Raw genomic sequence first — 13,083 nt, forward strand, 5'->3', positions numbered from 1 at the left:
GCCAGGGGGCGCTCCGCGGCGCGGCCGGGGCGGGGGGTGGGCGGCCCGCGGCGGGGGCGGTGCGCGGGGCCGGCGGCGGGGCGGGGCCGGCGCGCGGGGCCGGCGGCGGCGGAGCGGAGCGCGCGCGGCAGGGGCGGCCCGGGCAGCGCTGCCCGGCGCCCGCGGGCTGCGGCCTTCGCGGCGGGGCGGGGGGCGCGGGAGCCGGGCAGCCCCCGCAGGCTGCAGGCGCCCGCCTTGCAACCAGCCGGCACATCCACGGCTGAGGGAGCGGCGCAGGTTCCTGGAAGATGAGCGCAATGGGACTGAGCGGCGGCAGCGGCGCGTTTTTAAAGCTGCCTTGAAACTTCTCCACTGGAGCTGCATTAGGCAGAAGCAGGTGACCATCGGGCCGCAAAACCATTTCGATGCCAAAATCTTGATGTTAATCAAGGTATCTGCCTGTCCGCCGAGCTAGCCCACGCGGGTTTTGTGCCGTTCACCCCGGTCAGCCGCTAGAAGGGGACGTACTCAGGTGGTTGAGTCAGGTTACTGTATAGCCCAGGACTGTACAGCTGTCAAGGAAAGTACTACAGATCAATACGCTTCTGTGTTTCCCAAGTTTTACACCTAGGAGATGATGTATCATCTCGGTAAAACCATGCCATTGCGATACTTCATCGCGATTTTGAATATATTAATTTCCGTACCTTGCTGGTAGACAATTTCTATTAATTTAAGGGCTACATTCATTTGGAAGATTTTTCTACCTTAGCTTGGCCAAGCAACTTCTGAGCAATCAGAGAGCCGCTGTATTTGGTACATAAAAATTACTGGAAAAAATTAGTAACATTAATTTTCCCAACCAAGGAAGTGTGCACCAGCCTGTGATGTAATCTGGACCTTATTACCGGCCACCTTGTCCCAATCTCTGCTCCCTTTCTGTCTCTCCCGTGGCTGTTCCTGGGCATGGCCTTGTCCTCTTTTCCATTCGTAACGTCACAGCCAAAGAACCAACTGCAAACATCGGTGATTATTCCTGCTCATCACCCCCGCACAAACTGACCGTTCACCTGCCTAAAAGCTGCATGTGTAAACTGCAATTGTAAAACTGAATCAGCTGAAGATGCCAACTGAGAATCCCCAACAGGCCATACCTTACTGACATTCAGCAAAAGACAATTCCTACCTTAAAATGCTTCCAATCTACACAGAAGTGAGCACTAGATGACAGAACCGTATTTAGTCTTATGAGGAGGAAGATGTTTTTCCAAGATCTTTGGCAATCTTTTCACCTTCCCTTCATTTTCCCATTACCTATGTACAAAGTTCCCGCAATGCTGTTACGATTAGAACAGTGCAGACTCCCAGCCGTTGTAGATGCAGCAACAGCCATCTGAACGGCTGTTGCACGAGTAAAACTTGGGTGTTCAGAAAAAGGCATTAAATAGTGTAACCGCTTTGCTTTGGAAAAACGCACACAATACATTCACATCCTTTAAAGAAGTTTTCAGTTTTTCTCCTGGAGATGCATATAACAGGTACGAGCCTCAAAACAACAGCCCCTCTTGTCGTGGTTACCTCCGGTGAGACAGACTGACTGACTCCTGAGGCAGGGCCCATGAATTCTAGTTTAAAAACCACTGATGGTAACTCAAGCTTGAGAGAAAGGCAGGTTGAGGCGGTGGTTTTGGAGGAACTGTGAGTGAACCAGCACGTTTCCTGCTCGCCAAGACTCCTTCTATTGCTTTGGTTGAGGGTGTTGTAAAAAGAGTATTTTTCTGACTTGAGCACAGTCAGGAGTCTCAAGTATTCCCATTTCTAACTTATTAGTCCCAAAACTTGATTGTTTTAACACACAACTATTTAAGGCAGTCTCACCTTGGAAACAAAACATATAGAAAAGAGTATCTGGTAATATTTGGAAAGGTACCAGCACATTCTGGTGTTAAATCTGTCTTTTTGAGAGGAAAAATACTGCCAAGTTATCTTTTTATGAACACTCTCCACTTCGACAACCACAAACTTTTTAGAAAGAACACTCTGGGGAAAAAAAAAAACCACAAAAATCTTCTGAACATCTGTCCACCCACAAAAAAACCCTAGAAAAAAAATCTTAAAATACATTTAGTTAAGGTATTTGAGGAGTTGGGCCTCTGTTTTTCAGTTATTAATAAATAGGCTATTGCCCATTTTCCATTTCAAGTATATTTACCTCAGGTAAATGCTCATCACCACTTGATACTTGTACAACTTCTGTACTTATTGCTCTGTAATTATCTTCTATGGGAAGCTAATGAAAAAAATGTTATGTGGAAGTGGATCCAAATGTTTAAGCAAATTCGAATGTCTGCGGTGGGAGGAACTGGCCAGTAAGACATATCTGAGAAATTTATACTGTACCTTCCCTATGAAAAATTTGGCTCTGTTTTAGACCACAGCTCAGTACAGCATGTCAGGTCTGTGCTTCCTTTCAAACATATGGATTAGATTCGCTGGTGTCAGCAGGACTTTTCACATTTTCAACTGAGGTATGTGTTCAAATATTTTTATTTTGGGAGCAACAGATCCTTTTCTATTCCCGAACATTCCCCACAAAAAGCACCAAAAAGGAAAAGTAAATCTCTTCCTCAGCAACCCCCTTCCTCCGAGCCAGCAAGGGCTCTTCGTGCAGGGGTATCTGGGCAAAAAATAGGCTTTATATAGTGTCTGAGTCAGGCTGAACTCAGTGGTGGACTCTGCCAGCACTCTTGCAATCTCTCACGCTCAGGAATAACTTTACCTGCCTGGGCAGCTGCTGAGAATTAGTTCCATCGGTGATTGCAAGAGGAAAGTTTCTTGTGTGCGTGAGCATTTGCAGTATCAGCTTATCCTGTTTATACACCCCGGTCTGGTGCCTGTCCACTGCGCACGGCTCCACTGCCCGTACCTCACCTCCCTACAGTTAGCACTCACATTTGTATGTATTTTAAACATCATGAGAAGATAAATTTAACATACAATGACCATTTATTTAAAATTACCTCTACTTTTTTTAGCTGGGGTGTAATGTCATGCTAGCTTTCTGAGACAAGATATGCGGTAATGTCACGCATATATATTCAATACATATTTTATTTCCCCAGGTGGAAAAAAAGGTTAACAAGCCGTTTCATAGTTATATATCTGGAGAAGAAGAAACAGTGGCAATTGTCTTGCCTTCAACATAGAAGAAATCTTCTATGTGTTGATTTAAGGACTCTTAGGATAGTGAAATACAGTGCCTAATTACAAATATTTATTTATGTTCAAAATTCTTGGCACAGAAGATGGGTCACAATGCAATTTTAGAGCACTGGATTTCAGAAACAGTTTTTTGCCAGAGAGGCCAGAAGGCTGAAAGGAAAAATTAGAAAAGTTAGTTATCTGAGAAGTTACTCAACATTTTAAACTGGAGAAAAACCATCATCACAGGAAGGTCTCTCCCATCTTTTATACTTTTTATGGAAGCTGAATACAGTTGAGGGGAAGAGCAAAGCTCAAGATAGTTACACTTTTCTTTTGTCCATTTGGACCAAACCATCTGCAGAGATCATTAGACAATCGTTGGAGATGACTTCCAGAGTCTGTGTTTCGGTTCAGAAGGCTTGTCTCCACTGCTGCATTTCCCTGCAGCCACTAACTGACATACGTGAACCACTCGGAAGTAAAACTTTTATTTCGTTTCGCTCAAGGTAAGCTCACTGAAGGTAAACCTACAGACCCATCCAGAGCGACCCTTCGGCAAATCCCTCTGCACTATAACCAAATAGTCTCACATCGTGTCTAGACCTCCGGGTCCCAACACGCACAGCGCTGCTCTGCAGGGGAAAGCGCTGCTTCTTTGCAGGAAAAACAACGTGCCCTAGGAGAGGAGGTACTAACGGAGGCCCCCTGGAGCACCGGAACCCGGGCGGGTTTCAGCCTGGTGGCGAGGTGGAACAGCCCTCGGAGCTCTGTGACACCTCCGCTGTGTCACAAGGCACCGCGCAGCCGGAGAAGGGTGGCAGAGGGCCCGGGGCTGCTCAGCGTGGCTGCGGATGCTGGACAGCCTGAGGGCGGCTGCCTGAGCCCAGTGCAGGATGGAGTTTCTGGGGACCACGCAGCTAGCCAGTTACTGCGGCACAAAGAAGAGCTGCCTGTTCCCGGATCTAGCTCCCACCAGCACCACCAAGGACACCTATCAGTCCTACTACCTACCAGGCTACCGCTACCTCAGCTCTTGGAGGCCCAGTCTGCTTCACAAAGTGGTTTCGGTCCCTCCCAGATCTGACAAGCAATTTACTCCCCCTGGGCGGCCGCCCACTATTCTGCCTGCATCACGCTCTAGCCTGCATGCCCGCTACAGCACTCGTGACTGGCACCATGCGAACATGGTTCAATTAAAAGGCTCTGAAACCTCCAGGTACCGTGCTGGTAGACTGAATGCCGATTCAATGAGACTGATGCAAGATAAGGATCAACTGACTTATCAGATGCAAGAAGACAGTAGAAGAAACCTGGGAGAGAGGATCTGTAACATTGATTTCTGGAGCTCTGAGCTCATCTATGAGCTAGAGTGTCTGCTGAAAGAAACCCAAGCCTTGGAAACAGCAAAGAAGCGGCTCGAATGTGCTGCAGATGAAATGCAAGGACCACTGAAGGTAGGTTTGACATAGCTAGTTATTTCATGACCGTACTGCGGAATGGGTAAATAAAATGGCTTTATCTCTGTTCAATATTAGTATGACTTCTACTGTTATCATCAAGACAGACCTTGGTGAAACATTACCTTCAGTAAGAAGGAAACGTGGATATTCTTATCTAGCTCCGAATTTTCTGCTATTGCTTGGTGAAAATATTTTCACTTAGGATGGCGTATCATTTGTGTTACATTTTGAAGTTCTCCAGAATCTTAAAGGCAAATTAATTGCAACAGAAAAAGCCACAGTAATATAAGAGTCAATGAATGATGTTAGCAAAAACTCAAAACATGCCAAAACTGGAGTCAAAGCTCTCTCATAAACATCTGGAGTATTGCTGATGGAAGCTATATCTATCAGAAATGTTTCTAGGCAAGTACAAATAGAAACCCAAAATTCAGTATTCAATAATGACTTTTTTAGTTGTCTGTATCTGTACTGATTCAGAGTGGCAGGCTGAGGATGCTTTCTATTCAGGGAGCATTTTCTGATGAAAGGTTTTGTGCCAGCTAATGCTGTTTCATATTAGTGTGGCTCTAAACAAGTGGATGAGACATTAAGAGTAAAGTTAACCTGCTGAGGCAGGTTAACTGAATTCCCTAGTCAATGACTGTAGTTATGCAGTTATTCTCTTGTATAGGTATGAAACTTCCAAACTTTGGCATTGGGTAAGGGCGGATGAGGGGAGATGAGATTAAAGGATTTTGCTGTGGATGAGTGTAGAACAACACAGATGTTTTAATCCACACAATTTACAACAAAGCTTGGGCATGCTGAGATGTAGGCCTTGCTGCACATCAATAAGCAGCTAATCAAATGGCAGCTATGGTGGCAGCTAATCCTTTAAAGTATTTATTAACAGGTAAGTAGGAATAAGCCACTAAGATGGATCAGTTGCGTGCAATGAAGCCACCTCCTATTCTGTTCCACCCTCAATAGATGGTCATTACGTGACATGTCAGCTCAGTGGCCCCTTCAGCAAGGTTCAAGGTTTCACTCCACAATGCAGTACTGAGCCTATTGCAAATGTTCCTTGGTTTGCTTGCAGATAGCGCTAGAATGCTTGTACCACCGTGAGAAGCGGAAGGGTATAGACTTAGTTCATGATGATGTGGAAAAGAACCTCATAAAGGTAAGATCACACTTACTAGTTTATTTTTCAAACTCTGGAAATAACTAAAATCCAATTAAATATTTATCAGGGTAAAAACATTGCAATAATTTCTTCCTTTCATTCATTTGGAAGACTAAGGGAGGGGGAAAAGAGGAAGAAATTTGGTAAAACTGTATATACTGGGGATGGTTAATGTTCTATTCATCCTTCCTGGAGCAAAAGGAATAGCCTAGCATCCTTGTGAGGTCTTGTCTGGTTCTATCTTCCCTGATCCTATAAAACAAGGTGGAAACATTTCTCAAGATTGTTTTCCCGGCCATGGTCTATAAAATCTCAGAAGTTCTTAGGGCTTACAATATAAAATGCTACTTTACTGCCTTGCTATATATATATAGTGTTACTGAACAAAGAAAATGAGATGGATAGTAGTGATTGCTAAATCTTTTAAATAAAAAAAATAATCAAATAACATTTTGTTAACATATTTGAAGGAAGTTATATTGGATGTGTATGAGAATAAAAATACTAGGAAAGAACATTATGGGACAATGGTATTGCTTCAAGCACTTATCTGGATTAATAGATTACAGAAGGATGTGCAGACCAGTTGGATAACCGAGATGCTTGTTCAGAGCCTACAGCCTGCAACTTGGAGTTTTAGGGTCTTAATGAAGAATGAAGGAGCTAATATATATTAGCTTAAGTATTTCAGCACTTAATTTAGCATGAGAATTCAGGGTAGGATAAAATCATAGAATCATAGAATGGTTTGGGTTGGAAGGGACCTTAAAGATCATCTAGTTCCAACCCCCCTGCCATGCCAGGGACACCTGCCACTAGACCAGGTTGCTCAAAGCCTCATCCAACCTGGCCTTGAACACTTCCAGGGATGGGGCATCCACAGCTTCTCTGGGCAGCCTGTTCCAGTGCCTCACCACCCTCATAGTGAAGAATTCTTCCTTAGATCTAATCTAAATCTACCCTCTTTCAGTTTAAAGCCATTACCCCTTGTCCTATCACTACGTGCCCTTGTAAAAAGTCCTTCTCCAGCTTTCTTGTAGGCCCCCTTCTGGTATGGAGGCCGCTATAAGGTCTCCCCGGAGCCTTCTCTTCTCCAGGCTGAACAACCCCAAGTCTCCCAGCCTTTCCTTGTAGGAGAGGTGCTCCAGCCCTCTGATCATCTTTGTGGCCCTTCTCTGGACTCGCTCCAACAGGTCCATGTCCTCCTTATTTTGAGGGCCCCAGAGCTGGACGCAGTACTGCAGGTGGGGTCTCACCAGAGCGGAGTAGAGGGGGAGAATCACCTCCCTCAACTTGATGGTCATGCTTCTTTGGATGCAGCCCAGGATACGGTTGGCTTTCTAGGCCGCAAGCACACATTGCCAGGTCATGTTTAGCTTCTCATCAACCAACACCCCCAAGTCCTTCTCCTCAGGGCTGCTCTCAATCCATTCTCTGCCCAGCCTGTGTTTGTGCTTGGGATTGCCCCGAGCCATGTGCAGGTTGTTGAACTTCATGAGGTTCCCATACTGCTAAAGGTTCCACATGAACAGATTGTCCTGGTTTCAGCTGGGATAGAGTTAATTTTCTTCCTAGTAGCTGGTGCAGTGCTGTGTTTTGGATTTAGGATGAGAATAACGTTGATAACACACTGATGGTTTAGTTGTTGCTAAGCAGTGCTTACACTGGTCAAGGACTTTTCAGCTTCCCCTGCTCCTCCAGGCGCACAAGAAGCTGGGAGGGGGCACAGCCAGGCCAGCTGACCCCAGCTGCCCAAAGGGCTATTCCACACCATATGGCCTCATGCTCAGTACAGAAACTGGGGGGACTTGGTCGGGGGGCAGCGATCGCTGCTCAGGGACGGGCTGGGCATCAGTCGGTGGGTGGTGAGTGGTTACATCACTTGTTTTTTTTCCCCTGGGTTTTGTTCCTCTCTCTCTCTCTTTCTCATTGTTTTCCTTTTCATTATGTTTTTTTTCTTTTCTTTTTCCCAATTATTAAACTGTTCTTATCTCAACCCATGAGTTTTCTTTCTTTTGCTCTTCTGATTCTTTCCTCCATCCCACTGGGGGGGGGAGGGTGAGCGAGTGGCTGTGTGGTGCTTGGTTACTGACTGAAGCTAAACCACAACACAGATGAAAAAAGTATTTTTCAAAATGAAAAATAAAAGCTATTTGCCTGATCTCCCCAAGCACTGCTCTGACTGGAGCAAGCTAGATAGTGACAATAAAGGACAACAAAAGCTCATTTTGTAATAACAGGAAAGCCAGTTCTAAAGTTGCTGTCACTCTTACACATACTGTACAAGTACAGAGACAGAGCCTGTATTTTTAAATTCAGGCTGTCTTGACTTCCAAATAATTTAAAACACTTTATTCCCTGTTTCAAAACTGTACACACTGAGGTAAGAGCGTATGTTGGGCTAAAACTGAGTTTTTAAAAAAGAAAGAGGCTGGAACACCATAACATTGTTTGAGGGACCATAATTACTGTGTTTGCATAGTTGTCAATGTGATTGGTTTGAGTATTTTTTATTTATTTTAAGCTGAGCGGAACCTGGCTCTGAATTTCTTTGAGTAATATTTATAGTTTTGAAGAATATTACAATATACTTCCTTAGGGAGCCTGTTTCTTAAATCAGATACATTTTTAACCTACTCCACTATTAGCAAAATATTTGTATTGCTCTAGAAAAATGTAGAAGTAGTTAGAGAGGGTAGTTTAATGGATTAAGGTTCATGTTTCAAGTATCTTTATTGTACTTAAGCCAAGCAAAATTTGACTTTATGTTTATTAGAATGACTCCATCCAATAAAATCTACTAACATGTTTGATATAATATAAAAAGCCATATAAAACCAAGTCAAAAGATACAACTTTGTAGCACTGAGGAAGAGAGGGACCAAAACACATCCTTTCTTGACCTGCATTGCATTTGAGATATGTGAGATGGTTGCAACATCTAGAATGCAGAATAAAAAGGGTAAATTCACTAAAACAAATGTAGTTTGATGAAAGCACTGACACTGTATATTTTCCACTGTAGGAGGTTGATGTATTCAAGGACTGTCAAGAAATACTGACAAAACTTGCACAGAAAATCAGTCAACAATTGGGGTAAGACTTTATACTGAATTCCTGTTTTAAAGATAGGAAAGCTGAATTCAGTGTTGGCTAGTATTGAATGACAGATTGAAAACAGCAAAGGCAAAATCAGAGACTTAGCCTGTTAGATGCTCATTGCTCTCCACTTCTAATTCTTACCAATGACAGAATATGTATGTTAAACTGCAGAATAGCAATGCTTACCATTTAAAGATGACTGTGACTCAATTTTTGAAGTAATGTTTAATCCGAAATCCTTCATTAGAATTAGGGACACCAAAATTATAGCTTAGTTGTGCCAATGTTGCTATGTGGCATATTGGAGTGAAGTTCAAAGGGAATTTTATTATTTTTTTTAATTACAAAACTAAATTAAAAGAAAAATTGTTATTGACAAAAGAAACAGGTCTCTAAGCACATCATAAAGTATGAGATGAGTTATGGAATGGACTTAAATTATTTTTATGTATATTTATATATGCTTTGTTATGGAAGGCTTTGGAATTTATTTTATTTCTTTGAGAGTGCACAAATATCCTCGTAAATGCAAATAATATTTACGTCTTATCATTTGATTAGGTAAAACTATTCTGAATACAGTGTTCTGTTAACTACATAAAACTGATACAAATTTTAAGTCATGTTTATATGATGTGACATGATTCTCAAAAGAAACAGTTCGACTGCTCACAAGGAAGATAAAATTGTACAGTTCTTGATTAATACATTATAGGAGAAAAAGACATAAGTAGATTTTATAAACGATTGCTCTTATTAATGGCACTCAGGACTCACATGAGTCAGGTTAGATGCATTTCTGCAGTTCATCCCACTACTGTAATATATTGGGTATATGATCAGATAAAAGCTAAGTTCGTACCTGGTGTCATGAACTCCGTCTAGCTCTTCAGGCTGGCATTTCTGGTTACCGTTGACTCAGTTCTGTCACCACATCAGGCAGACCGATAGTAATGCCAATTGACAAATACATCACGGAAACAGCAATATTTGCAAAAAATGTCAATATGTCTACTGTCTCCCTGATGCACTGGAAAGCAAGACTTTGATTCTTTCTTCATCGATATCACTCCCATTCTAGGCCAAGGTCTGCCAGGTCTTCCCTCCTTTTGGAAAAGCCAAAGGAGATTAAGTTACTCCAAAAATTCCTTGTGGGTAAGAAAGCAGAGGTGGAGCAACATATTTCCCTCCTCGTGATCAAGATGTGCAGAAATATTTAAACAGATTTTCCAGTGATGTACAATTTGAATTACGCTAAGTGAATTTGTCCCCCAGATCAGGAGAGAGAAGAAACCACAACTCTGGTCTGCCCTTTTCTTTCTCACTTACAGCTTTGCTAACATGAAGGTTATTACTGAAAAACCTCCTCCCTTTTGCTCTGAGGCTTCATGCCACACAACAACTACATGTTGTTTTTGACCCTTGTGGTTGTCTGTCATTAAAATGACAAACATTATTAAATGCAGTGAGTTAAATGCAACTTTTCTAGGAATAATCGCTAGAGGCTAAAAGGGATGAATGGTACAGCAGCTCCCTCTAGCTAAATTACAGCACCAAGCATTTTCAAGGCACTGTAAATGCCAACTATAAAATGAAGCATTGTAGGAAACTAATTAAAGCAATTTAGCTATTTCGCACAACAGCATTAAAGGTGGTTCAGATTAAGGTAATTCTTTCCTCTTCACAGCATCAACAGAGATGCACAGCATGCCCTGGAGCAGGATCTTTCTGACAAAAACTCATCCCATTTTATTGATGAGAAGTGCTTTAACCTGAGGAACACATCGGACAGCATCAACTTTTACCATGGAGTGGAGAAAGCAGATGGGACGTGAGTATGAGTGGCTATTGTAGCCTTCTCTTTCCCTGCTCCCTGCTGTAAGTAAGAGCCTGATTACAGCACAAGTCCTAGGCTTATCTTTGAGAAGTGATATAGAAAGAAGTGGCTTCTCTCTCTGTATGGCCCCGTCTTTCCTCGGTGTGAAACCCACCATCATCCTCAATTACTCCCTGCCTCCTAACAGCTGCCGTTGTTGGGGGCCAGGCAGAAGCTGGCAGTCTGCAGCACCTACAGCACCGATGTGCAGTGAGCTGTGTTTTTCAGCAAGGATGATTGTTTACAACTGTGTTGCAGGTGACTCCTTGCTCTCAAACTCCTTTCTGCAGATGCCTCCCTTTGGTTTTGATTTATACTGTTCTGTGGCCTTCAGGCTTCAAAACCACATCCAATCAAATTAACATTCAGCTAAGGTGTGCAGTGAAGTGCAATGTGGTAAACAGCATGCAAGTGTACACCAAGGACTATATATATTTTCTGTAAAAATAGCTTGGGTTATTTGGAAATTAGGCCATCAAGTTATACAGAGATATGTATTAAACAGGATGATCAAAAAGATTTGGCACAGCTTTAGCATTACAGACTGAACTAAAATTACTGAACTAAAATATCCCAGTTGTATAGTTTTAAAACTGTTTATTAGTAGCAGCCTCATCAAAACCTGCAGCCAATCCAAAACAATAGCAGAAGAAAAGCAGCTTGCAATAGAGGGCAGTGTTTTTGTGCTAATGACTTGTTAGTTCCCTTATCACTCTTTAACATAGCAATATTTGAATGGTGAATGTACTCCACAATATCAAATGATAATGACTCTGTCTTGTTGGAAGGAGAAAAAAAAATCACTATTATTTGTTTACTTATGTTCTGCTTTTCATTAAAAGATCACCTCATTCGCTACTGAAATGAGGGCATATCCGAAGGAAACTTGGCAGGCATTCTGCTGACGCTAGTAACACTACCTACTTTAGGATTATCAATGAATAAAATTATTCTTGTCAGCTCTGGTAAAAAGCAGATTCATGTGGATAAGTTTTACAGCCCTTTTCCTTTCTTACCAACAATTATCCAAAGAAATACCATTTTTCATTAACATTTTCCTGAAACCATTTGGCAGACTGAGACATACCTGCAGCAGTCAGGAGCAGAGCAGGTGTTTTCTGCCTCAACAGAGCCAGCTGGATAAATTACAGTCTGAAAAAGCAATGTTAAAGAACAGATTAAGTACTAAGTATTTCAGATAGTCAAGATGGAAACCTACTTGGAAATTTAATTTTCTGATGAGAATATGAATATAATCATCAGACCACAGAGGGGAAAAAAAACCCCCAAACCAAACAACCTGCAGAAAGTACACTGAGATTGTCTGGATCAGTAGCTGTAAGTAATGTCTGCTCAGGTTTAGTACACTGATTTATGCACTTTACTATAGTATCATGTTGGTTACCTGATGCTGCCTAAATAAATGTGTGTCACTAAGGAATTCCAAATCATTTAGGAAGACCAGTACTTCAGTTTGGAGAGAGAGGAATACCCTCTGAAAAACTGAAAAAAGGGCCCCTGCAAAAACAAGCACTGACAAAATTAACTTATTCTTTTTGCATCCTTTAATATTTATTCTCAGTGTTCAATTAAAATCTAAAGTAAACATGAAACTCAATAATAGTGACCTGTCCCTGCAGAGTTTAATGTACAGGCATAATTCTTAGAAGGAAGTTTTGTGTGGAGAAAGAAGTCTACATGCAGGCAGAAGTTTGTCTCAGTGTTTCAGTCTGGCAAGTAAAATGTACCTTTTCATAAAATACACTAAATATTTCTGGGTGAAGGGAGAAGTGACCTAGTAGGCTAAGCAATGCATTAAAGAAGGTGGTGAATTTAACCCCAAAGAGAGTAACTTATGCCGTACCAATTTTCAAGCTGGGGGCTCAGGCTGCAAGTTTAGAGCCCCACAGACTCCCAGTTTGGAAAGACCAGAGTCTGGGATTTATGTTCATAATTATGTTAATTAGGATAATGAAGACCATCTGTGAAGCTTGGACACAAAACCAAGTATCCCAAAGTTTGTTTACATACAGGACATTGCAGCAGGAACATTAATGGGTGGCATTTTTCAGTGCAGGAATCCTATATTCAGTCTCTCTCTGTATATTCACAGGCTTTTCCATAGCAGAATCATTTCTGCTTGTCTGATAGATATTAGTAAATTTAACTGTAACAGCCATGTAAGTTAAAGCAGAGGTGTTCATTTTAATACATGGAGAAGTAAAAGTATGGAGATATTTATCCAAATGACACAGAAGGACAGTGTTGGGGCTGGGAGAAAATTCCAGTTCTCC

At 42.1% G+C, this 13,083-nt stretch overlaps 1 protein-coding gene across 3 annotated transcripts in view; it reads left to right on the forward strand.

The window, feature by feature from the left end:
• Positions 1–127: 127 nt before the first annotated feature.
• The window catches only part of TEKT5 (tektin 5), a 48,740-nt gene continuing 35,784 nt past the window's right edge, over positions 128–13,083 (forward strand). For 2 of the 3 annotated variants that reach the window (XM_072878220.1, XM_072878219.1), the window contains exons 1-4: positions 3,943–4,637; positions 5,725–5,808; positions 8,837–8,907; positions 10,601–10,744. In XM_072878220.1, the coding sequence (XP_072734321.1) occupies positions 4,077–4,637; positions 5,725–5,808; positions 8,837–8,907; positions 10,601–10,744 (860 nt within the window). In that variant the 5' untranslated portion in view covers positions 3,943–4,076. Of the gene's footprint in view, positions 3,690–3,942; positions 4,638–5,724; positions 5,809–8,836; positions 8,908–10,600; positions 10,745–13,083 lie in introns of those variants that run through there. The other variant, XM_072878222.1, reaches the window with a different exon arrangement.

This window comes from Ciconia boyciana, chromosome 13 (assembly GCF_034638445.1).
Source record: "Ciconia boyciana chromosome 13, ASM3463844v1, whole genome shotgun sequence".
NCBI classification, from domain to species: domain Eukaryota; kingdom Metazoa; phylum Chordata; class Aves; order Ciconiiformes; family Ciconiidae; genus Ciconia; species Ciconia boyciana.